The 27,212-nt window shown below is 39.2% G+C and overlaps 1 protein-coding gene across 1 annotated transcript in view; it reads left to right on the top strand.

Annotated features, from left to right (window-relative positions):
* The window catches only part of EIF2A (eukaryotic translation initiation factor 2A), a 1,204,316-nt gene that overhangs the window by 40,380 nt on the left and 1,136,724 nt on the right, over positions 1-27,212 (top strand). Inside the window, exon 2 of the mRNA XM_044063751.1 lies at positions 2,474-2,543. Within this exon, the coding sequence (XP_043919686.1) occupies positions 2,474-2,543 (70 nt within the window). The remainder of the gene's footprint in view (positions 1-2,473; positions 2,544-27,212) is intronic.

Below are 27,212 nucleotides of genomic sequence, written 5' to 3'. Positions count from 1 at the left end.
GGACAAGAGTCACTCACCCCAGGGATCTCAGCCTAGCCTGTGACATAAACAGAACACATTGGCGAGACGAATATGTCTCCCAGAGATTGCCACTCCTCTGGAATAAACTCCCACTTCACATGAAGCAGAGCTGCTCAATGACCTTGTTTCAGTGCAACCTTGACAGTTGGATGGAAGACCCTAAATTCACCCTGGTGTGACACTTATGTTTGTCATGGACAGGGGGCAGTTGATGCTAATCACTGATTCACTCTAACAACGGCCAGCTAACCATGGTTAACTAGGGGACAAGGGTATTACCCGACTAGGCTTGCTAAGACCCTAGGGCCATTAGCTAGTAACCTTCTCTTATGAATGTAAAACACTTCCTGTTACTTTACAAATGTAGTATTCTATTTGATTGTTGTGACTTTCCTTAAGGACTTCCATTCAAAATTCTAGCTTCCCTTTTTTATATCTCACACCCCCACCTATTTCACCATCATTCCTTTTCACTATGGTTTACAGCCCTCTCTCTGAGTTATGTAGATGACCTTTAACTGTTCAATCCCTAAAGTACCCCTTCAAATCAGGTAACCCTAAACCACATTGTGCTGTGGGGCAATTCAGCTTATCTCATGCCCTCTTCCCCTCCCAAATAAGTTCTTTAAATTCTTTATTAAATATTATCCACAAGTTCTACATTGGGTGATAATAATACACATGACCTGTATATAAGCTTAAAGGGACTAAAAATACACCCATAATCAAAAGCTTCCAGCTTCTCAATTTTTGTATTGTCGTTTGTTTATTCTATTCCTATGTATCCCTAGCAGCCATAACAGAATACTTTTTAAATCCATATACCTAAATATTTCATCTTATGTTCCTATAATAATGAACATTGCTGACCCAGTTCAGGTATGGGCACATAATTTGCCATTATACCCTTTATTTTGTCTTCATTTATTTTATATCACAAGTAGGCATAAAACTATGTCAAAACATTCCACAGCACCAAAATGCCCTTTACAGGATTTATCAAGTGCAAGATAATATCATCCGTAAATAAAGCCAACTTTTCTTGATAACCACATTGGCTATGTTTTTTAGTAACTCTGTATGTGATGATGTAAAGGATTTCTTTATTCCACCCATCAGTTTATAAAAAAACTCTACCAACAATGCAGACAACATTAAATTTCTCATTGTGTAAGTGCTAGTTAACTTTTATTTTGGTAGGATCGAATCTCAAATTTTTAGTTTTGTTGATGTTCATCATAATGTTATTTTTATTGCCACAAAATCTATAAGCAGTTTTGTAACAGCTTACTATCACTTAGACTTGTCAGTTACAGTAAATGTAAGTACTATGTGCACTGTAGTAACATGCACTGCATGCGCTGGGCTGTGTGTCATTCCTTTAAACAGAAGTCTGCATGCATGACTCCATAACTGCTTAAATATAAAGATGTAGTTTAATTTGCATTTCTGTTGTGTATACTTATTGGTATATTAAAAGGTATAGATAAAGAATTATGCAAATCAGGTGTCTGTTTCTGAATATGTACTATTCTTGTTTTAAAATTCATCAAGTAAAAGATTGGTCTTTCACCGAAAAGGTACAACATTACTACACAGTCAACTCTGTTAGTACTGCAAGAAACAGCCAACAGCAAGCAGTGGTTATGCTACAGGACAATGGTGGAAAAGACCGCAAAAATTCGCAGAAAATGTGAGAGTCTAAAAAGCTTAATGGAAGCTATACTCAGGAAAACACTTTAGTCTGACAAGTTTTTCTAGTCTGCTGAAATACTATGGAATAGGAAGAACGCATGCGGTATGTAGGGGAGGCCCGGCTTCCTTAAACGCACATGCCTGCAACTGGACTGCACTATTCGCAGGTGCATTGATAGATAGCTTGTCTCTTTCGATTGAAACTGCAGCCATTCATATGCCAGAAAAGTGCTAGAACCTTTGACTACTGTCACAAACTGTTACAAAGACATGGATGTCAGAACTACAGATAGTTGGAAGAATACAAGTTTGACGAACATAATCCTTTAAGACATGACTCAAAATTACTTCTGCGTAACAAAATGTTATGAGTTTAAACATTTAATCACCCTATTCAAGTGCTTAATTACTGGATTCAAATTACTGAAAGAAACAAAAAACTGAATGGCACTAAGTGACATAGCTCTTGGTGAATAACCAACGATATGTCTTGCCAAGAGGACAAAAAAACTTTATTATATTGCAAGTAGTATTGCATTCTCCTTCCTGTAGCAGACATAAACAACAAGTGACTAGAAAAGGACAAAGAATTTGAGCAAAAAGAACTATGTATCGAAGCCTAGAATTACTGCAGTAGATACATACACAGTCCAGTTAATCAATTTTATTTAAATCTGTATGTTTGAGGGTGCTAGAATTGGCTCTGAGTGGATATATTTATTAATTTTTTTTTTTTTTTACTTGTTTTCTCTTACAGTTCGAGGATCAGAAGGGATTTATTTGCTAAATGGACCACCTTGCTTAACCGAAAATGAAAGATTTACACGGTATGGTTATGAACTACATTGTTTTTTGTTATCCTGTTATGCCAGTCTGCATTCTTTCCGCTACATTTGCTCATCTTTGAGGTGTAGGATAACGTTGCTGCTGTCTTTCATAGAGATCTTTAAGTGTATTTTTATAAGTTATACAGATGACTGCAATGTCTTCTGGCTGCCAAATGAGTTTACCTAAAGGTATTCTACAGCAAGCATGTTCTGATACTGGTTCTTGTGTTCATTGGTGCACTTTTTGCTAAAGAGATGCTTGCCTTGCTTTGCGGAAGTGATACAGCATTCAAGGTCCTTTGTTGAAAGGTTTACACATGCAGTTCTGTACACTATGGTCTGTAATATCATCCCACTGTTTATTTTTTTAGTGTAAAATTATTGAATATCAGCTGTGGTATAAACTTGCCTTACGTGCTTAGCACAAGAAACGTACTGTTACAGTTACATAGCTGGATGTTGTTTTACTACACCTACCCCCTGAAATGCACAGCAAGACTAAGAAATCCATGTTACGTACTGCATCAACAGTATATGCGGTATGTTTTTTTCTTTTAAATGAATGCTGTATGTAAGAGGGGCTGCCAGTACCAATTTAACATTTTGCTTTTTTATAACTGTCTAGGGAGGTGTAAAGGGGATACCATACTATTTTATAAATGTTTTTTTGCAGGAAATGAGGTGTGCAGATGTTGACTGAACATGTGTCCTGTAGCACAGGCACTTCACTTTTATAGTCATGCAGTTAGCATGAGAGTCATATTCTCAAAATTAGTTAATTCATTTGATGGGTTGTTACAAAACTGTGCTCACAGCCGTTTTACTATGGCAGTCTGGGACATTACTGTGGATATGCCAGTTATGTGCTGCTGTTTGACATGTTGAGTAGTTCTGTATTACTTCACCCATTAAGCAGTTCTGAAGACGCTGTATTGTCAGCGACATAGCAGATATATCTCTTCACGGGGGGGGGGGGGTGAGACTCCTTTAGTATTCATAGCTTTCAGATCCCCTTTTCCTTGGCATATGCTTTCTCACTGTCACTGGTAGATATTGCTGTTGTGTTGGGTGGCCTTACCTTATGCTTGTGCTGCTTAAAAGCCCTCGTCTTGCAGAGGAAACCATTATTACCTTTTCACAACGGTTTGCTGTAAATGGGTACTGTCTCGGGATCATGGCTTCTGCAAATTTAAACAAAATTTCCAGGGTCCCTAATCTATTGTTAACAGCATGTTTTAATGTTCATAGGTGTGTATTGGGCTAATGGCCCTGGAGCCTTTACAAGCCTAGCCCATAGGAATACCCTGGCTCATGCCATCCAACCCTAGTTCCCAGTGTGCACACAAAAAACACATATAGTAACCATGGAAGAATGTTGGTTTGAAAGCCCTTTTCAATCATGACCCAAGTCAACAGACAATCTCAAACACATACAAGCATTGCAGTTTTATTTATTTCATCTAAGTTTGTTAACCCAGGTGAGTGACCTGATTCAGTAACCCTTTTCAGTCACATCCCAGGCCAAAGGCAAATACAATCAATCAAGAAATAATCACATGTATATTAATTGCTATTAATACTACTGAATGTTTCAGAAGAAAGCAGGCAACAACTACAGTGTTACAGCAAAGAAATGACATACTATTACAGTGTGCCTTTGAGAAGCAACAGTACAATAAGCTTTGACAGTGAAACAGTGTCTGTACAGAGATAGTAAAATGGCATTTAGATAGCTTGACAGTGTTGCATTAGACAAACTGAAAAGAAATACTATATTACATTCTTTAAACTCTTAGAAAAACATTCCTACAAACAATAACTTCATTAACATTGAGTGAGTTGAATTACCAAAACACAGACAGTAGCACCTATACCATGACTGTAGGGTATTCCCAGAGACTTTTGGATTTAATAAACAGAAATTCCCTGGATGAAGTAGCGAAGGGATCCACAAGAGGCCAAAATATTTGGTTATTTGATCTTCACAATATTGTCTCTACAGTTCCACTGTCCCAGTCTCTCCCAACTTTGGTTTAGCCAGACCATAACATACTGATATTTATTTTCAAAATCTCCATTCCCCCTGTTCCTAACACCTCCGTAGTTAAATAATTACCGTTGATCTTGATGCAGCAACCAACTTCAACAAGGAGTTTTATGCCCACTGATACAAACACATAGATACAGCAATTCCAACTAGAGCCTATGCCCACTGATACAAACACATAGATACAGCAATTCCAACTAGAGCCAAATACAATGCTCAGTTTAAAAAAATATTTTGTGGTAGTTAACTGACAAACTTTATAACAGGAAAAAATACTCCTCCACTCTGTAATACAGCTAGAACTCCTCAAAATGAGTACAGTATAAAATATGTCATCAAGACGTAAAAATTGGCAGGGATCAGTAAAGCAAATCACAAACGGAGATTAGCTTTTATAAAAAAGGATAATTATATGTCTTTATCTAGGTTAGAAAACTAAGGAATAACATTCAACATTGCTCTGAACTTCTTCTTAATTGGAGACCCCACTCCTATCAAAAAGGACACAAATATATTAACAAACAATTCTGCTGCAAACTACATCCATGGAACACTTACTCCAATATTTCTCAGTCAAAATCCCTTACACACACTATCATCAATAAAGAACCTGCTCCTAAAGAAAAACACTTCCCCATGGGTCCAGACAACATGCCTGATAAACTATTAAACAATATCAAGCAGACTCTCTGAATCTTGCAATAAATTGTCTAACCTAAGCCTAGCCATAAACTCTTTTCCAAAAATTCTGTGGTTATACTTCTTCTCATGGTTTGCCCTACCAATGAGCCTAGAAACTACAGACCAGTCAGCCTTATGAGACTGATCTGTAATGCTATGGTCTGTATTACAACAGATCTCATTAATGACGACATCAAAAGACTCACTCTGCTCGACCCAAACAACCTGGCTTTACCAAAGGGAGATCATGTCTGATAAACCTGGCTATTTTTTTCAGGTGCGTTATGCAAGCTGTTCGTAGTGGTCATGCAATTCATACAACTCACTGAGATGTAGTCAAAGTATTTAATGCCATACCTCAATGTATAAAGAAACTGACATTCCTAAACACAGATCCTTATGTAGTAAGATGGATTGCCAATTGGCCGAAAAACAGAACCCACACAGTTTGTGTAACAGGTTCTTCTTCAAACAGTGCCAAGATAACCAATGACTACAGATCAATCAGCCTTTTGAAACTGATCTGTAATGCTGTGGTCTGTATTATAACATCTAACCAGAAAATGATTGATTTCAACAGTTGGCTAAGTTTCTGGTGTCATTCTAAGGGGATCCAGTATCTGTCTTCCTGGGATGACATGATTGACAGACCTCAATGCTTTTCCAGAGATGGCCTGCATCTGTCATCACCGGACTTCCAGATATTGGCTAAGGCTCTTCCCACCCATATAGTGCCTTTTTAGGCGGTGTTCCAAAGACCAAATTTACCACCATAACAGCTACAAACAAATGCAATGTAAGGGTCATGCTGCTCAATGCTAGAAGTTTAAATATCAAAATGCATTCGCTTGAAGCACTCCTTAAAATGGAGAACATTGACATTTGTGCTGTAACAGAGACTTAGTTCAAGGCAGCAGAAAGCACCCCTGCACTACCAGGCTATAACTCATTCCACACCTTTCGGCCCCAGAACTTGGACAGAAGCTCCAAATGCGGTGGTGTTTCCATGTTCATAAAGGATGCGCATACCTCCAGACTAGTAGCCCAACATAACTCATCTGAGATACTTCAGGTGCAGCTAACATTGTGTAAGACAGCAATTCGGGTCATAGCCTGCTATAGGTCCCCAACCATGCTTCAAGACTCACTCTCCATGCTCCTAAGCACCCTGGAGAATATTAGGGTCCAACCTAACACTCTCATACTGGGTGACTTAAACTACTCTTCCATTAAAATCATACTCAGAAACAAGGCATGAGCCACATGGCGTACCACTAAAGCCCCTTTAGATCAATTTAAATACCGGCAATTAAGGAATGAGACAAAAAGATCCATTTTATCAGATAAAAAAACTTCTACTTCCATCTCCAGTAGAGAAATAAAAATAACCCTCAAAAGTTGTGGGCAGGTATAAACAAACTACTGAATTCCTGACAAACCACCACACTAATTCCCTCAGCCTCTACTGACAAACTACCAGAGGATTTAGCTAATACTGTCAATAGTTTCTTCACTGAGACTATCTAGGCCCTAGCCGGCCAGCTACCACAGGGGTCCTCTAACATCCAGCATACCAATCCCAGCACCCAGCATTCCTTTAGCTTCCAGACAGTCTCTACATCTTATATTTGTACCCTAATCAAAAAATTAAAACCTACTAGCCTATCTGCGGATCTTCTCCCTGCTGAGTATCTGCAAAAAGCTGCAGATGCCATAGCATATCCCATCTCCATTCTAATCAGTCATACCACATCAGAAGCTAAAGTTTGTCCATCTGGAAAATATCTCATATCATACCCCTACATAAAGGTGGTAGCTTCACTGAACTATCTAACTTTAGACCCAGAGCTGTCTTGTTACCACTAGCTAAAAGTATGGAAAAGTGCATCTATAAACAGCCACTTCACTATCTAATCCAGAACAACCTACTGGCTAACTCTTAGCATGGCATCAGGCCACATCATAGTACAACCTCAGCTCTCCTCACCTTCTTCACTGCTATAAACTGACAGGAACAACAACAAGTTATCCTCAGCCCTTTTTTGGACCTTTCAAAGGCTTTCAATATGGTTAATCACCAACTACTCATCTACACCCTGAAAGCAAATTCCTTAGACAAGCACTCGCACCACTGATTCCAGTCTTATCTGAGTAACAGACAACAAGCAGTCGTATGGCAGAATAAACTATCCATCCTCCTACCCAACACCCTAGGTGTCCCCCAGGGGTCAATGACCTCTATACTGTCATCCCAAAAGCAAACTGCATTCAGTATGCAGATGACTTCTCCTTGATTTGCTCTGCCACCTCCTAGCCAGATTTGTAGACAGTAGCTCAGGATACTTTTAACATAGTTGAAAATTGGCTTTCTGACCTCCGTCTGATCTTAAACACCAACAAAACTAAGCTACTACTTTTCTCACCCACCCAAAAGTCCTCAGTATTACCTTTCTCTATTAAGTCTAATAATGGACCATAATCTCCCCAGATATCTCTACAAAACTCTTGGGTGTTACTGTAGATAACGATCTTAAATTTGATATGCATGTCAATAAAACTATCAAAACTATTAACAAAAAACTTGGCTCACCTATATAGGATTAAACCATTCCTAACCCCACATACCAGAACAGTCATTGCCCACACTCATCTACTCTCTACCCTTTGCTGTGCCTCCCCTCTACTTACCAGTTTAAACAAGACTGATCTTAACAAACTCTAGCTGCTGTAATCACATAGCTAGATTCGCCACTGGCTTGCCCTACAGAACACATCACTGTACAAAGCTAAATAATCTTGGTTGGCTAGAACTGCCCAGGCTAATTCAGCACAACCAACTTATAGTGGCTCATAAAGTACTTTACCAACCCGAAAAAACACCTGCACTTAAAAAGTTATCTACCCCTACTGCAACCCCAGAGCACTTTGCTCATCTGATAGACTGGTAGTTCACACTGCCAAATCCAACATCTCAGCTGGTGACTCTCTGTTTGCCAACTCTATTGGCAAAACTTGGAACTCACTGCCTGCTGACATTACTCTAGAGACAGCCCTAACTCAATTCCGGAAATGTCTCAAAGCAGTATTTCAGTTCTCATTGGTTGTGTCCTTTCTCCATGCCTGACTATATCTGTGTACCTATACTATTTTACCTGCAACTTCTTTGTCTTGTAATTTGTTAAACTATTTCATAAGTTTGTGAGATTGTGTAACTTACCTTGTCTCTTCACATTCTGAAAACTGCTTAATTTGTGCTATCTGTTTTCTTTTGTAGCTACCTTTGGAGCTCTTCTCCCCTGGCCCCCACTGAAAATGGACATGTATCCAGTCAGACTATCCCGGTCAACAGATGTAAAATAAATTAACTGGGAAAACTACTTGTGAACCAATACACTTGCCCAACGTTTCCTGGAATTCATTAATTCCAATGCCCTGGACCAGCTCATTCTTATCCCAACTAGAGGTAGCAACATCCTTGAATAGTCAACTCCTCCCTGGTTAGATCTGACCACAAACTAATCACCTTGGAAATCCACATCCCTCCCACCCCACCCCCCCAGAAAGGTAACCACCATGAAAAACTTCTCCAAAGCTAACTTTGGGCTCCTAAAAACAGAGGTGGCTAACTTCATGGCACCTATGCAAATGGAGATCAGTTGCATGACCGCCTAATCATACACCAATGCACTGTACGAATACGTTCAAAAATGCATGCATCTCGCCAGACCCAAAAGAACCAAGACGCTCTCCTCCAAAAAAAGGAAGTCAATCTGGTGGTCTCCTGCCATAAACAAACTCTACAACAGAAGGAGGAAACTGATGCAGAATAAGGTGAAGTTCCAAAACTGGAAAAACTCCCTTATCAGCCTCAACAAAAAGTTGAGATCCCTCATCAAATCCTCTAAAGCTACCCTATGAAAACAGAATTGCAGCAGATAGTAAAGAAAACCACAAGGTCTTACATAGTTATATAAAGAATCTCCATGGCAATACCCAGATGTGCTCTGAGCTACTGCACAATGGTAACTCCTGTACCGAGCCAACAGATATTGCCAATATACTGGCTGACAGATTCAGTGCCAACTTTACCCCCCCCCCCAAGGGACCAGTTGCAATACCAGTAGATTATGTTAATTTCTTAAATTTTACTTGCATTGTTTTGTGTTGCCTGATGCCTAGTTTATTCATTTCTGTAGCAGAATGTGATTGGCTAAGGTATCGCTGCTTTTATCATGCTGGTTGCAAATGAGACTGACTATTTATTATAAACAGAATAGAGTCTGAGTAGAAGTTGTATGATTTTCATTATTTTAAGTATGAAATAATAAGTTAAAAAAGGCGTTTTTATTTCCAGCTTTTTTATTTAAACCAAGTATCATAATTTTATATCCTTGTTTTCATAAAGCCATTAATTTATTTGAGATATTAAATATGTTCTAGAAATTTTTTCAAAAACCCCACAAAGTATTAATTTTTTATGGCCATTATTAATGTAATGCATTTAGATTTATGTAATTTGATTCATTTTTCTTTTTATTTAGACATTCAGACTTTAATACATAAACCTGTATTCCATTTTAAACTCTGTAATGATGATGAAGTAAAACACAATTGGCATTGGCTTCATTGATTTACAAGCTGTCAATGTATATAGCTAGCTTTCTCAGTGGTGATCCAAATCCTGAGCATTTCAGGAGTGGGGACATAAGTATGTCAGTGGTGCTTTCACGTGAAGATAGCAGCTCTGGTTTTAATTGTAGGAGAATTGATATTTTTCAGAACCGTAGCTAGTTCATTTTGCAACCTGTGCAGGACCCCCAAACTAGTGCCCCTCAAACTAAAGTTGAGGAGCAATAAAAGCTAGGACTGATTTTGTAACAAGCTACTTGATACTTGCTGTGCTACAGTTAAATAACTACACAGTGTGCACTTTAGTTGTTACCACATATGCGGTATGGACATTTATTTGTGAAGTCCTCAGCTTCACAAAACAATGCCAGTACTACACTCCTGCACCGTTATCACTTGCAACTCATAACCCCTAGCGGCTTGCAGCCACTCCCTTCACCACCACTCTTGTTATTGCTCTGCCTTTTTCCTCAGATGTGTCTCTGGATGCCTGCCTTGATATTTCTACACTGACTGAAGTTGTTCTTCACAGCAGCTTTCAAGTGCATTACTTATCTTTTCTTTTTTTAATGCTTTACTGTTCTTGACCAAATATCTCCCGTTTATTTTCATCATTTTTTACCAAGTTTTGTTTTCTCAACAAATTATATTGATTGCTCAAGTATTTGCAAAGCTTCAGGTTTTTTGTAACATCTTTGTTGAATTCTCCTTTTATATCCTTCTTATAGATTATGAATTTCTCTGGTTTGTGTGTCTTAGCAGAATTTTTGTTTTGTCTGTTTGTGTTGCAGCCTGTTGAAGAAATGGTTCCTGTTCTCAGGGTTTGACAAGAGAAATAACACACAGGAATTATGCTGTTTAACTTGTGATTCATTAACAGTGGAGTATTTTCGTATTCAAGTAAACATTCTTAGTGTTGATACATTTAAAGACTTCATTTAAAAGTTTCACCCCTATATTGTTTTTTCAGCTTGACCACTTGATGGTTTATGGTTGATATTAGAAGTAATATTCTTGAACTCCCTATTTTTATGAAAATATATTTGAACTTACTGCTGACATATTCATTGCTTTAGATGACAACATCTGGAATAAAATGTGTTATGAAAAAGCTTTCATTGCAGTTATTGCACTTTGACTTGTAGCATAATTTAGCTGCATGACTTCAGGATACTTCAAACAGTGGTCAGAAAAAAACAAATGCCCATCTTCTGTGTACAGGAGTAGGTCTGTACAGACTCTCACAGAGTTCAAACAATAAGGTCACAGGTCAAGAAGGTTGTAGAGAACACCTCAATTTCAGCCCGCACAGTTCTCCGAACTCTAGGCTTCATGGTGGCAGTGATGACCTTAGTTCTGTTGGACAGCTTTTACATGCAGATCCTTCAATCGTCCATCAGTCAGTGTTGTACTAGAATAGAATTACCAACAGCTGCAAAAGAGATCTGTATTCATGAATCCAATCCAATTAACTGTTCCATGGCTGTCCTTCATCCCCTAATAGTCCAAGGCCATAGTGACTACGGATGCTTCCCAGCTAGGGTGGGGGGCATTATCTGGGGAAGACAGTCCAGGGTACTTGGTCCCCCAAAGAAGCCAATTTGCATACAAATCTTCTAGAGTTGAGAGTCTTGGCATTGTGAGCATTTCAAGGTGTTTTTCCCAACTGCGATTCAAATGGATATCATGTTAGCTGTCTGATACATCAGTAAACAAGGGGGGGACCCAAATCTACCCATTGTGTCAAGAAGCTCTCTGGGTCCAGCAGTGGGTGATCTCTTCTGACCGCTTTCTGTTAGCGACGCATTTTCCGGGGAGATCCATCATGACTGCGGACAAACTGAGCAGATGAATTCTTCTTCCACATGAGTGGTCCCTCAACAAGGAAGTGGTAAACAAGATTTTCCATCAGTGGGGCCAGCCATGCTGCGATCTTTTTGCCTCTTCTCAAAACCAAATGTGCAGCAACTACTTTGCCCTGATTCCCCCACAAGGGCAGTCACCGAGGGATGCTGTACTTCTCGATTTGTCCCCCCGGTCTCCTGCATGCTTTCCCACCAACCCCATTGATTATAAACTTTCTGCAGAAAACTACCAGGTCAAAGAGCACAATAATCCTCATTGCTCCTTATTGGCCTCCACAAATTTTGGTTTCCCTTCCTGTGTCCTTCCCTTGTTCAACCACCATGGAACCTAGATCTGACTCCAAACCTCCTGTCTCACCTGATGGTCATGTCACACATGAATATACCAAACCTCAAGCTGACTGCTTGGTTTCTGCAGTTCACTTAGTAGTCAGACAGTTTATGCTGTCGTCACCTGTCTAATGTATAATTTTATCTTCCATAAACCCTTGACAAGAAAAGCATATTTCAGTAAATTGAAAAGATTTGCTCTTTGGGCTCAGCAATACAATCATGACCCCCTTTTCAGAGCCTATCAATCTCATTTTAGATTTCCTTGCACACCTATTTCAAAATGGCGCTAGTTCTTCAACTGAAAGTGCAACTAGCAGCAATTTCAAATTACCATACAGGTATTAAGGGCGCATCCATAGCTTCTGATAAATTGAACAAGGCCTTCTTAAAAGGGACCCTTCTAAGGCCTCCTTTTAAGACCCTACTCCTCCATGGGATTTCAATTTGATGCTTCAGTCTCTCACACAACCTCCCTTTGAAACAGCAGCTACTTGTGACTTTAAATATCTCACATGGAAGACAATTTTCTTGGTTGCCATTACTTCTGCAATAAGAATTTCTTAGATCCAAGCATTATCTTCTAAACCTCCATACTTGGTTTTCCACAAAGATAATGTGACCTTGCATGCCAACCTGTCTTTTCTTTCAAAGGTGGTGTCAGAACCCAACATCAATCGTGCTATCAATCTACCAGTGTTTTTGACCAAGTTTACCAGCAAAGGATAATACACCTTACATTTGCTGGCTGCTCATAGGCAATTGCGATTTTGTTTGCATAGAATAGAAAAAAATCCGGAAAGCTGACCAGCTGCTTATTTCTTTCTCTGAACCAACATTAGGCAAACCAGCTTTCAAAGTTGCTCTATCAAAGTGGTCTACAAATTGCATTTCCTTTGTCTGTGCTAAATCAGGCATTTCTCTTGCACAGCCCTTGAAAGTGCACTCCACACTAGCTCTATGGCTATTTCTACAGTTTTCAATCAAGAATGTCCATAGATATTTATGCAGCAGCAACTTGGGCTACTCCCCATACCTTTGTCACTCCTTACAAGTTGGATCTGGTCTCCAGAGGTAGGGCGTGATTTGGTTGTATGCTGCTCAGGAATATCCTTCCTTGAGTCCACCCTTGATACAGGTATCTAGGGATGCTGTCCCACTTGTTGAGGATAGAATGAAGATTGACAACATCAGATAAAGAAGTTATGTACTTAAACATTCCATCTATGTTGTCGATCTTCATTCTTCCTCAACTCCCCGCTCACCAACTCCCATCCTATGGCCTCTGGAGGAATGAGCATTTACACGGTCTTTATATATTATTTTTATGTATGACTTCTGGATATGGCTGTTCCATAATTCTCTTAATCTTCCTATGCCAGTGTAGCAGCAAACAAGATTTGAGGTAGTTTGTAGGTGCATTTTGGGTAAGGGAGAAGCTTGAGAGATTTTGTGGCTGCGAGCTTCATCATCGGCCAGGTTTGACCCGCTGGATCAGGTCTAAACCCAATTGTTGAGGAAGAATGAAGATTGACAACACAGATGGAATGTTATGCTAAGTACATGACTTCTTTTTCATTTAATTTATTAAAAAGGCCACTAAGCAAACCCAAAATCAGTTGCAACTGAGGCAATGGCAATGCTCACAAGTTGTGACAGATGAGCATTGTTGTACTGATTTTATTCTTGGAATTCTGCCCCAGACTATGCCTCAGAACTGTGTTGTTTTTTACCATGTTGAGGTTTAATTCCTGTAGCTATGGAACTGTGTAAGGTTTGGTAGTGCTTTGGCTTTGGTTGGCATTTGGAACTTTTCCCAGTAATTGTAGCTACCAGTACAAATGGAATGAGATGAGACCTTCTAGCATGTTGCAGTTTTGATGTTTGATGTGGGGATATCGTTTTGCTAAATGGTTGCACTCTAGGGACACACTGAACTTTTGGGTCATTGAGGCTGTGGCACCGCTGACCCACTTATTTGGAAATATATTTAGGTGACTGATTTTTAGACCATTTGGAGTATTTCTTCATTTTTATTATTTATCTTAAACTAAGTGATTTCAAATGCCTTTTAATGGATTTATTGTCATTTTATGTCAAATTAAATGTTTTTTTCCATCGATTTGCTTTCTGCCTATTAGCAGACTCTGAGACACTGTTGCTGTGAACTTCTGTCCTTAACTGCTGCTAAAGCTAGCTGTTTCTGGGATCGTGTTTTACTTCCAATATATGTTTTTGAACTTTAGTTGTATGTCAGTTTACAGTAGCTTTTTAAATGTTCAAGCTGTGGCAGTTTTATTTATTTTCAGTGAAGAAATGTTTATAATTTTGCACAGCTGTTTGTGAACTTTTTATTGCAGATTTAATTATTTTCTTTGTATAACTAGTTTTGTCTTCCATCATCAAGTAATATGAATTAATTCTTGTTGGTGTAAAGTGCTTTGGTAATAAAGCACTCTAATAATTTTGAATTTAAGCTTAAAAACTGTTTGGGTATCCTTGCTATACAAGTACCTTACTAAAGATGCACACCATACAGTGTAAGAGTTTCACTAAAGCAATATATACAATTAGCCAATACTTTAGATGTGGTCTGACATCATTTTCTTTGTTTTCCAAGTCAGCAAGAATAACCAAAATAAAATGAGTTTTAACATAGTAAGTACAACAGTGCTGTAAGACTGCTGATTCACTGTTTACAGAAAGTAATTGAACAATTTGACATATAATAGTATCCCTGGAGCAATTGTTCATACAATACCCTCCTTATGCACATTAGCACCAGTGAATCTTTCAGGCTCCCAGCTTGCAATCAGCATGTCTTGCTTGCCATCGTAAAACTGCAGTAGTCTCTTAAAGTATATTGTATGCAGTGCAGTCACACATACTTTTTTATCCATTTGTGGACTATATCACTAGGTGCCTTGATAGGTAGTTTTTCAGAAAACCTTGAAGTGTAGCCCAGATAGTAGTTCACTTCCAACAACAGAGTGAACATATTAATTTCATTGTTAAAATATATTTCTTATCTTGGGGGGGGGGGGGGGCTCTGATATTTCCGTTGTAAACAACCCTGAAGTGCCATGGACTTGTTTCAGTAGACAAGCATAGTTGATGCAATATTCAACTGACTCCAGCAGAAAAAATATAATCCAGGCAAAGTCCAACCACAGCTCTCGTTTTATTATGTAAAACCAGCAAATGTTAAGCGCTTTCATCCAGGTACATCTGGACTTCATCAGAACAACATAACAGTGCTCTCACTTCCATTTTATACATAAAGTTCCCGCCTAAAACCCCAATTATGACATCAATTATTCAATTATAATAAAAATATGCAAATTTAAAAAAGCACTAGTTTAAAGTGCTTAAAGATACACATTCCAAGTTAGTTAAAACATTTCATCATAAGGTTAAGAGACCTTCATTTTTACTTAAACTTCTCCTTTTCTTATATAAGTTAATTTTCTAATGAAATTTCATACTAGGATGAAAAATAAAGACTTACTCAAAATCTAACAACATAATTATAAACAACTATCTCAAACATTCATACTGGTATTGACTGGTGAATTAATATAGTACAAAGAATTATATCTTGCATTTTTACAGTTGTTTTTTTCCCCCAATAGTTGGTAATGATTTTAACATATGGTATGAATGTAGTTTGAAATTAATACATTACATACCCTAACCAGGTCATGTATACATGTATATATTCTTGAAGATACCTCACTAATAAAGAATATAGCAATACATATAGCTTTACCCTTATGTCTTAAGTTGTACAATAGTTATTACCTACTGCCTTAACAAAGGCTTTGTAGGTATTACTTCATTAAGTCCTGGTGGTACCGCAGCATTGAGTCTAATCTGCCACCTAACTTCTTTGTCACTCACTCGTGCCTTTATATTTCCCCCTGTTGGATTTGGTCTCACTAATTCCAGTATTGCAAACTTAAACCCTGTGCAATTAGTATTGTTCATTAAATGCCTTGACAAAGCATTGTTAGAATCTTGCTTTTTTTATGCAATATAAATGATCATATATTCTGTTTTTCAGATGTCGATCAGTTTTCCCTACATAGTAATTCATGCAGGTGTTGCACAGGGCTAGATATATGGCATGCTGGCTCAAGCAGTTACCATTACCAAACCTGATTTTAGTTTTGACATTATTGTTGAGTGAAATTGAGTCCTTTTCAAAAATAAAACTACAGTAATTGCAATTACCACATTTTTTGGTGCCAATCTTCTCATGTTTAGTACTATTATTAAAGTTGTAATTAAGTTCCAAGATTCTCTTTATATTATTTCCTGTTTTATATACAAAGCTAGGAAAACTGGGTATTTTTTCTTTTATACTACTGTCACTTGTTAAGATGTTCCAATTGGAATTAATTATACCCTTGATCTCATTACTGCATGCTCCATATTTCAAGATACAGGCTTTTTGGTGTCTCTTTACACTATTTTCCATTTTACCATTTCCATTGTGGCATTGCAGTCCTTTTTTGTTATCAAGACCTATTCCAAGTAAGGGTGGGTATTTCTGACCCCATTCTTTAGCCACATATGTTATAATATCTGTTACCATGTCCCTGGGGTATCCCTTTTCTATAAATGCTCTACTAATAAAGTTGAGTTCTGATAGCATACCCTCCTTTGTTGTTGTCATTCTCGCTGCTCTAATGCACTGTCCTTTTATTATACCTCTTTTGGTGTTATATGAGTGGGCACTATCATAGTGTAGATATCCGTTGCTGTATGTATCTTTCCTGTATATTTGAGACTGGAAAGATGTACCGTCATTAAAAATATACGTGTCTAGGTAATTGATCCCATCTTTATCCATTTTATATGTAAATCTTAAATATCCTGTAGTTTGATTTATGTACCTCAGGAAGTCAGACAATTCGTCCTTGCTCCCTTTCCATAGGATGAAAATATCGTCCAAAAACCGGACATAAGTTGTTATATATTTCATCCAACTAGAATGCAGTACAAATTCCTCTTCCCAGTCTAATAGGACTAGGTTGGCATATATGGGAGCGCATGATGCTCCCATAGCCACTCCTGTTACCTGTCTGAAGTATTCACCTTCATAATAAATATAGTTGAAATCCAACACTAGTTCCATAAATGCTGCGAGCAGAGAGATCTCATCAGTGGAGAATCCACTGTGTTTGTGGAGACTACACATAAATCTTTCTAAACCTTCCAATTTGGGAATGCATGAAAACAAATCTTGAATATCATTGGTAACAAACAGTAGCTCTGGGTGCCACAATTCTTGTGTGAATAACTCCAAGAATTCCCACGAATCTTTGATTATGTGCTTAATGGAAGTATATATATGTTTTAATTTATAATCTATATACTTTCCAAAAGGGAATACTTTGCTATCACTACCCGAAATTATAGGCCTAAAGGGAGGGTCAGACAGGTTCTTATGGATCTTGGGGATCCCTTTAATTGTTGCCAGTATGGGAAAATCCACCTTTAGATATTTATACAAGTCTTCGTCTATTCTGTTATCAAGTAAGAATTCTTCCAAATATGAATCAATTCGTCTATATGAAATATTCACTTCATTTAACGATGATGCTTCATATTGGTCAGTATTATTAAGTATTTCAAATATTTTGATGTTATATTTAGTATTATCATATAATACTACCCCTCCCCCCTTATCTGCTACCATTATTCTTATATTATTGTCATTAAGTTTTTCAAGAGCTGAAGTAGCCTGATGATTAGTTGCTCTATACTTGGTGTTGTATTTCTTTTTGTTATACAAAGAATATATTTCCTTATTTATAACATTCACAAAAGACATTAAAGTTTTAGCTAGAGGGGGGGGGGTAAAGGTGCTCTTCTTTCTTAAACCTGCTGTATGCCTGTATTCTAAATCATTTTGGAAGAATATTCCAAGATTTAATTTCCTGAGAAACAGTTTAGTCTCAACTAACGTATCTGTGAGGTCCATTGACCTATCTGGGATATATTTCATTCCTTTGGTCAAAATTTGTAAGGATTCGGGATTGATGTCATGAGGTGTATAATTATATATTTTAACATCCCCACTAGCTTCTAATATATTAGGGAATATTGGGTCGACTGTCTGCCATTCAACAGCTATCCCTAGTATCTCCCCTTCGCTGTGAGCTACACTATTCCCTGTTCCTAGTGTTGTCTGTAACTGTTCCACCGGGGTTTCCCTTTCCCCTGATGTTTCAGTGTTGGCCAATTTTCCACTTCCCCATTCTCCCATAAAAAATCTTGTTCATATGTGTATGGTTTATGGGAAAATTGTCTCTCTCTACCATTTGTTTTATTCTTGGTTCTATCATTTCCAGTATTCCATCTATAGGCCCTCCCCTGTTTATACTGGAGAATATCTCTTTGTAATTTTCTATTCTTACGTTCAAACACTTTTTTACTATTAGTATCTGCATAGTCATATTGTTTATGATAAAGTGCTTCCCACTGTGGAAATAACAAATCCTTGGTTATATTATTGCTCATATCTTCTGCCTCACACAAAAGTCTGCTCAATTTCATATCATTGTTAGTTATAATAAATTTCATAAACCTTTTACCAAAATCATCGAACATGCTACTGCAAGTTTTAACATTATCTTCATTCATTTCTATGCCTATTGGCTCTTTGAAAAATCGCAAGCCCATAGGTATCACATTACAGTCAATACATTTACGCAGGTACATATTTTCCAACTGCAACATTTTTATCCTGTTTAATTTATCACCAAAAGAAAATATCATTTGTTTGAGTGGTGCAGGTTTGTCTTGTTCATCCCTACAAAGTGTATTCACATCATTACTAGCTTTAAATTCAAACGGCATATGCATTATCCTGTCACTATTGAAATTGATATTATTTCCCCCAGGGGAAGACTGAAAAACAGTACCTTTATGTTTGTGACAGGTATGAGTTTTAGATTTTTCCGTTGTAGCATATGTCCTTACTGGTGGTGCTCATTTAGGTTTTGCACCCGAAATTAAATAAATGTCCTCTTCCTTGTTTCCTTTTGTTCCTGATAGGTTGAACACACTTTCCGGATTGCTCAAACCTTGAATTTCACCTTTCCTCTGCGTGCAGTCCGACGAAAGCGGTAAGGAAAGCCTCCTCTGCCCATTCGGGATATCCGCGTCGCTGCCATTGCCCATAGAGGAACGAGATGACGTCAGAACGTTGTTTACGTTAATAAGATTTTTGCCATTTAAAGTGGTAGTAGGCGGTGTGAGTAAGTCAATTAACCATGAAAGTTCACCTTTAACGATCGCTAGTTCAGAGTGGATTTTGTCAACTTCTTCTCTGGTAATGGAGTTCCCATACCCAGAGAGCTCGTGGAGGGAATCCATGTGGAACAACTTGTGATAAAAAATTTCCTGGATTACAACAACCTGATGCAATATTCAACTGACTCCAGCAGAAAAAATATATGTTAAAATCATTACCAACTATTGGGGGAAAAAAACAACTTTAAAAATGCAAGATATAATTCTTTGTACTATATTAATTCACCAGTCAATACCAGTATGAATGTTTGAGATAGTTGTTTATAATTATGTTGTTAGATTTTGAGTAAGTCTTTATTTTTCATCCTAGTATGAAATTTCATTAGAAAATTAACTTATATAAGAAAAGGAGAAGTTTAAGTAAAAATGAAGGTCTCTCAACCTTATGATGAAATGTTTTAACTAACTTGGAATGTGTATCTTTAAGCAATTTAAACTAGTGCTTTTTTAAATTTGCATATTTTTATTTTAATTGAATAATTGATGTCATAATTGGGGTTTTAGGCGGGAACTTTATGTATAAAATGGAAGTGAGAGCACTGTTATGTTGTTCTGATGAAGTCCAGATGTACCTGGATGAAAGCGCTTAACATTTGCTGGTTTTACATAATAAAACGACAGCTGTGGTTGGACTTTGCCTGGATTATATTTTTTCTGCTGGAGTCAGTTGAATATTGCATCAGGTTGTTGTAATCCAGGAAATTTTTTATGACAAGCATAGTTGACGTTGCAAATAACAGTCCACATCAAACTGCTTCACCTGTTAATTCCCGACAGTTCAAATATGAATGTTTCATTTTAAGTCACTGGTGTGTAAATGGTTTAACAGAACCGGATGTATACCATAGAATCAGAAGTCGTGATGATATTGTTAGAGCGCACTTTCTGACAGAATGCACTTCTAGTTTTGAAACAACATGATATATTAATGCAAAACAATATCAATGCAGTGTCCACCCTGAACATTAGCCCCATGTAGTCCTTTGAGCCACTTGTGTTCCTTTTCATTAAAGTTGTAATCTCATGACCTGCACCACTGCTGTTTGTTAATGTGTGATGGTAAAGACAGTAAGGTTCCTGTTTGTATTATGCTAACTTACTTTTCATTTTTCTATGAACTGACCAATATTTCTCTAAATATTAAATCATTGTTGTATAACTGGTATGTATTCTTAACCAATGTTTTTATATTGTGTCCAATTTGGTATAGTTATTTTAAACTGTAGATGATTTTTGTATTATTTTTGAAGATTAAAAACAATAATTTTACAAAATATTTTGTAATACTTTGGAGCTTTTCTCCCTGGGCCTCCGCTGATAATGGGCTCCTACCCAGTCAGACTTTCCTGGTAATCAAATGTTAATAAGAAAATAAATTTAAATCTGCATTTGTAGCACCAAATTATGTGCGAGGGGCTTTGTCCTTAAGAGGATGCAGTAATTGTGCCTTGCTGCCTCGGCTAATAACCAGCACCTGCCACACCGATGTAAACATCAGTATTTCATTATAAATCACTTGTGTGAAAATAGTTATAACAGATCTTCATGTTGAAGAGGGTTACGTAACACATTAATCATTTTAATATGCATCATCTGACCAGTGCATGTTACATATTCAAAAGTGCATTAACTATTGAACATGCAGCAATATCAGTCTGATGCCCACCATGACGATCAGCTCTGTTTAGCATCTTTGGAGCTACTTATATTCAGAGAGTTCCCTCTTCTTTAAGCATATTATAACTGTATGTACATTTCACATATGGTTAACAGTTGCATGCTTGAAATGGCACACAGGCAAAATATGCCACTAGTTGAGCACCATTTTGTCCCATTACAAGACACGTGATGGTGCTGCGGTAACGTTGTCGCCTCACAGATAGACGCTGTCCTGTTCGATTCTCCGCTAGAGCGTCTTCTGTGTGGAGACATGCATGAATGGGCGTACCTTCGTTGAAGGTTGTGCATCAGGGCTGGCAACTCGGCATGTAAAAATCTACTGCCAATCATTAGCGGACCGGAGTTCCGCTGTGGCGACCCCTAACCAGGAAAAGCCGAAAGACACAACGACAACACACTGTACTGTATGAGCCACAAACTTCAGCTAATCAAAGGACTCTCAGAAAAAATCGAACAGTCTAAATGTGCCATTGCTTGAGTACAATTTCTCCAATTATGAAGACTGCTCCTTACAAGCGCCCCAAAGCTTATTGTATAGCTTCTTTTCAAACTGTAAAGATAAAGTCAAAATAATTTAAACAAATCTTTGTTGTACAATCCTCCCTTCACTATACTATACTATACTGTGCTTTATTACCATAATTTCCCAAAGGTTCAAAATCCTCTCAAGTAGCCAAATGGCATTTCTCTTTCCATTGCATATTTCTCCCTGAACGTGTAACATAAAATCTGAAGTCTTTTCTGTATGCCTCAACCTGTGGTTATTGGATCCAGTCAGATCCAAAGCTGGCAGATCAGAATCTTCAGTTCCAAAGCTCCACTCACTCTCCCTAATTGCACTACATGTCTAAGTCTCTTCAGATCTCTTTTGCTGCTTTCAAGGGTCAGACATGCTCCAGCAAAGCTACACGCAAGGAAGTGCTTTTTTAGTCTTTGATAGTTGTAATTTTTAGAGGTTTATTTATTTTTGTGTATAGTGTACGTTGGGATTTTTCCTAATTAGTTAGTCAGCTTAGATAGGATGCTCCCTAGTTTGTTATATCCATTTTGATGGGCAATTTTTCTGTACTGCATTTGTTTGCTTAAGCTATAAAGTATATACAGATCTATATATGTGCATGTGTGTGTGTATTTACCTATGTTTAGAATTTCAGTGTACTTGTAGTCCACTTTTGTGATATTCTGTTATCTTGTATCTTTCTAGTGTATTTTGGTGTTTACTTTTACTAGTGGTGTGAGTCTTACCATGGATAAGACCTTGGTTTTCAAAAAGTGCTTGGGTTGTGGGCATATGTTGCTTCCCCCAAGATATACTTGACAAGTATGTCTTATTATTTGGGTATTGCCTATTTGAACACCAGTTGTCAGGCTTGTTCAACATTCGTACACAAGGTTCTGGCTGACCATCGAGCAGAGGTAGTGTTAAAAGGTTTGTTCACTCCATCTTCTGTTGGGCCTATCCAGGATGCATGTCCCCTTCTCCTTCCAAATCCTCTGCTGAAAAGAAGAAAGATAAGGAAAGAGAGAGGGACAGAGACAAACAAGAAGAAGATAAGGGAAAAAGAAAGTTGCTAAACAGAAAGGTAGAAAGAGGTCTTGTATATCCCTTCTTATAGGGCAGCAGGATTTGAAGGCCCCAGGCCCCCAGCACCCTTGGCTGTTTCTCTGGATCTAGAGTCTGTACCATGGTGGCACTGATCTCAGTCATTGATTATTCAGACTTTGGATCTGACCAAATTTCTTAATAGCAGACGTGGTATGTCCAAGTAGTGTGTGGCTGTGGTATCTGGTTGGATCAATTTTCCATTCATGAATATTATTCCAGAGTTGGAGTTTTCTGTACAACCCTTCCCTCCTTTGGCCCAGGCTTCTTCTTTTCAGATCTGTGAGATGGTACAACCCATGTGTTGATCCATCTTCACAGTCTGTGTGGTCCTCCAGGAGCATCATGTAATTAGACTTGGATCAGCTTGTGTGAATCTTCCTGAAAACCCAGATGGACCTGGAGGATCATCCCTATCTGTTTTGCCTACATTTTCCAAAATAGTACTTGAGTTAAGCATTTGTTTTTCCTGCCTTTTCCAGCATTCTGATATGCTGTTTGTATTGGGATCATCCCTTCACCCTCCAGTCTGAAGGTGAGGGGAATCTGTTCCCTCAGTTCCCAGTTCTGTTGCTCTTTTCCAACCCATCTGATGATGCTGACCATGGCGCTAACATTATCCCATGCCACCCCTTCATCATTGCCAACAGCTTAGCTCTCCTTGGCATCAACGTCTGCCTTCATGCATTTGACTCCAGCCTACTTGAAGTTTGCATCCCAGAGCTGCAGGGGCCTAGCCGACTCTGGGGTTAGCAGAAACATTCATGTCCTTGGGTGCTTTTTGGATGTCTTGGTTCTGAGCTTGACATGGCTTTCGGCTTGGTCAGTGATTGGAACTGGGGCTTCTCTCGGATTGGGTAGGTTCCTTTTTTGGTCATCTGGCCCCGGTATCAATGTTTGAAATCCTAGAAGGATTTTGTGTCATTCTTGGATGAGTGTCTCTTTTCCTGTGTCAAATCCATCCTGATCCTCCCATCCTTCCAGTGTGTCTGTTTCACCTGAGATGTCTTCAGGACAGCCTGCACTGACAGGATTTGAGCAGCCCCAGAGCTGGGACTCCCCTATTGCCTCCTTGTCCCCCAGCCTCTCCCAGCACTGCACAGGAAGAGCCAGTGCAAGAGGAAGCACTTAGAGTCTCCTGAAGAATTTCTCACTGAGTACTCTGACATCTGTGAAGGAGAAGGGTGTCTCATGTACCCCTGTGAGGAAGCATTCTTCATCAACCTCCTAGAATTGGTGAAACAATGAGGGAAGGGGGGGTTGGACCATAAAGCCCCTTCTGCAGAAGAGTGTGCCTTTCTTGAAGCCTTTGGCACAAGCCCATTCATGTCTTGGATGGTACCCCCTCTGGACATGCTTGTTGACCTTGTATCCTAGTGGGCTTGGAATGAACCTGATGTGGTAAAGCCTATTCCCAGCAAACCAGAAGATCTATTGGTCCCCTATAGACCAGTCTTTTTGGAGCACAGGTACTTTGATGGATGCCATTGTTGTCAGAGCAGCCACCAGAAAAAAAAGATGTCCGAGAGCTTGTTGGTCCATTCCCCAGACAGGAAGTCACAGGAACGGGACTGGTTTGGGAAGCACACTTATGTTTCATTCATGTTTGCCTTTCATGAGCTGAATTACCTGGCACATTTGACTAGGCTTTAAAGAGTCCTAATTTCTGAAATTTCTAAGTCAGTGGCATCTCAGCCTTCTGCAGAGTATTGTAAGATCTTGGAGACTCAGTTAGCCATTATGCAGTCCATCTCAAACATGTCTGTGTGCCTCATCTCAAACACAGCAGTTGGTATGGCTGACGTGGCAGGCTCTAGGATTACCATTCACTGCCATACCTGGAGTTACCTCTGTAATTTGGCGGACTTTTTCAAGACATCCTTTCTTAATACCCCATTTAATGAGACCACCTTATTTGGTCCCAAAGTTGAACATACTTTTGCCTAGGACTGAGCAAGAGGGCAAGAATTTCTTTGCTGTGGGAGTGCATTTTTCCACCTGCAGAGGAGCTTCTCTAGGAACTGGGGGGGGGGTTCTACAAGCCTTAACATTTTGACTAAACCTCAGCTGAAGGTGCCTCTGAGGCAGAAGGGGTAACTTTAATGGATGCCACCCAAGGGCAGAGGTGGCTTACAGAACCAAGGCATTAGGAGACCCCTTTTCTGGCAGGCCCTTCCAGCACTCTTGAAAATTTTCCCAGCTGCTGCACTCTGGTGGCAGTCTGAGGGGGGTGGTTAGCTGTCCACCCTAAATCATAGGAGGACATCACATCAGATTCTCAGGTGCTGACAGTGATTTCCAGAAGCTACACAATTTCCTTTCAAGCTATTCCAAATTTGAGACCAAAATCTCTCATGCATGTGCCATCCCATCATGGAGGGGAGGCAGTAGCATAGATATAAAACCTGCTCATGAAGTGAGTCCTCCAAGAGATCCCACCAGACCAGATAGGATCCTGGGCCTATTTAAGATTCTTTTTTGTGCCATAAAAAACAACCTCCACCATCTAGTTTTATACATAAGCAAGTTAAACTCTTTGTCAAGCAGACCATGTTCTGGATGGTGACAGTGCAGTCTGTTCTACCTCTGTTGAGGATAGACAATTGGATGAAAGTTCCTGCACTTCAGGTGGGTGACAGTCACTGCTATTTGTGAACATTGATGTTTAGTCTCACCACTGCCCTCTGCATGTTCAACAAGTGCATGGCAGTGGTAGTAGCCTGACTCAGACTGCAGGGATTCCTGGTCTTCCCACATCTTGACAACTGGCTCTTACTGAGACTTCAGAGGTGTTCCTGATTTAGATAAGAGTCTTTTTGTTCCAGCTGTGCCTATCCTTTGGTATGTCAGTCAAGTTTGAAATGTCCAACTTAAAACTTGGGAAAACTCTGGAACCAGGCTACCTCGTTCGAGACTCTCTTCTGTACAAATTCATGTCAGCCAAAGTCTTACTACTTCAGAGGCTGCCAGTTACTTAATATTGTCTTCTTGGTCTAATTGCTGCTGCTGCTGTCTGTCTTGTCCCTCTGGCCAAGTTCTTTGTGAAAGTTCTGCAGTGGACATGGTCACTGCATACCCATCCAATGTCCTTTTTGATGGTCACTGCATACCCGTCCAATGTCCTTTTTGATTCAATTTGCCAACAATCTCTCTCTGCCATGTCTCTTAATGGCTGACATTGAGTAATGTTTCAGTGAGTCCCCATTTATTTTTCCCCAACCAGAGGCTGCGTTGATCATGAAAGCTTCCCTTCTGGAATGGGGACTGGTATTTCGAAGTTGTCAACCCAAGGTATCTTGTCCCCATCAAAGACCAGTCTTCACATCAGGGTTTTGGAGATGAGAGCAGTCCTAGTGTTGCAGGCCTTTCAAGACTGCCTCCCCAAAGGTGTGATAGCTGTCGGACTGAAAGCACTGCTGTGGTTTTGTACATAAATAAGCAAGGAGGAACCTGATCTCACCCCAGTTTTCGAGAGGTCATGACGGTGTGTCAGTGGACAATGTCCTCTGAATACCTTCTGATAGCAACACACATCCCTGAGAGATCCAGGATTCTAGCAGACAGTCTTAGCATAGGTATTTTGATACATTCAGTGGTCCTGCCATGCAGTGATCTGTTTGCTCCCCCTTCAGAATCATATACTGCAGGTTCTTTGCTCTGATCCCTACTGAGTGACAGTCATCGCCTGACACTTTTACGTGCTTGGCCTCCGGGTCTCCTATATGCATATATGCCAACATCTCAGTGATCAAGCTTCCACAGAAATCAGCCTGTTGCAGAGTGACAGTGTTACTCATAGCCTCCTGTTAGCCCAGACAGCTGTGATTCCCCTTTCCGTGGCTTCACCTGTAACATCCCCCTTGGGTTCTGGATCCCATTTGAGGGTTAATTTTCCATCCATTGGGCCAGCATCAGCTGAATCTGCAGTCTAATGATGAGGGATCCCAAACTTTATTCCCTTCTCATCTCAGAAACCCTCTACCAGGAAAAATTTGTGCTAGTAAATGGAAAATATTTTTTAACTGGGTCTTGTTTAAGGGCCTAAATTCATTCTCTGCACATTAAGGGGCAATTCTGGATTTTCTTATGAGGCTATTTCACTCTAGTCTCAGCTACTCCACTATTAAGGTTCAAGTAGCGGCCATTTCCAGTTTTCACATAGGTCAGGGTCATATGCCCATTGCATCTGTTGAAGGGCCACTTCATAAAGGCCTTAAATACTCTCGGCCTCCAGTAAGGATCCCATTCCTCCTTGGGATTTACCCTTCATTCTTCAAACTTTGCAGAGGCTCCTTTTGAGTCAGCAGTTAAAGCAGGTTTGAAGTTCCTCTTTTTGGAACACTCCCTTTTTGTTCATTGGTGCTTCTACTTGAACAGTTTCAGGACTCCAGGTATTATCATGTAACCCTGCTTACTATATGGTTCACAAAGACAAGGTTTCCTTGGGAGGGTGGCCTAATGGCTAAGGTGTTTGCTTTACAAACACAAGGTGCAGGGTTTGAGTCTCACAA

This window comes from Protopterus annectens, chromosome 2.part2, assembly GCF_019279795.1.
Source record: "Protopterus annectens isolate FY-2018-M chromosome 2.part2, PAN1.0, whole genome shotgun sequence".
Taxonomy (NCBI): domain Eukaryota; kingdom Metazoa; phylum Chordata; order Ceratodontiformes; family Protopteridae; genus Protopterus; species Protopterus annectens.
This window is presented reverse-complemented; position numbering and strand designations above follow the sequence as displayed.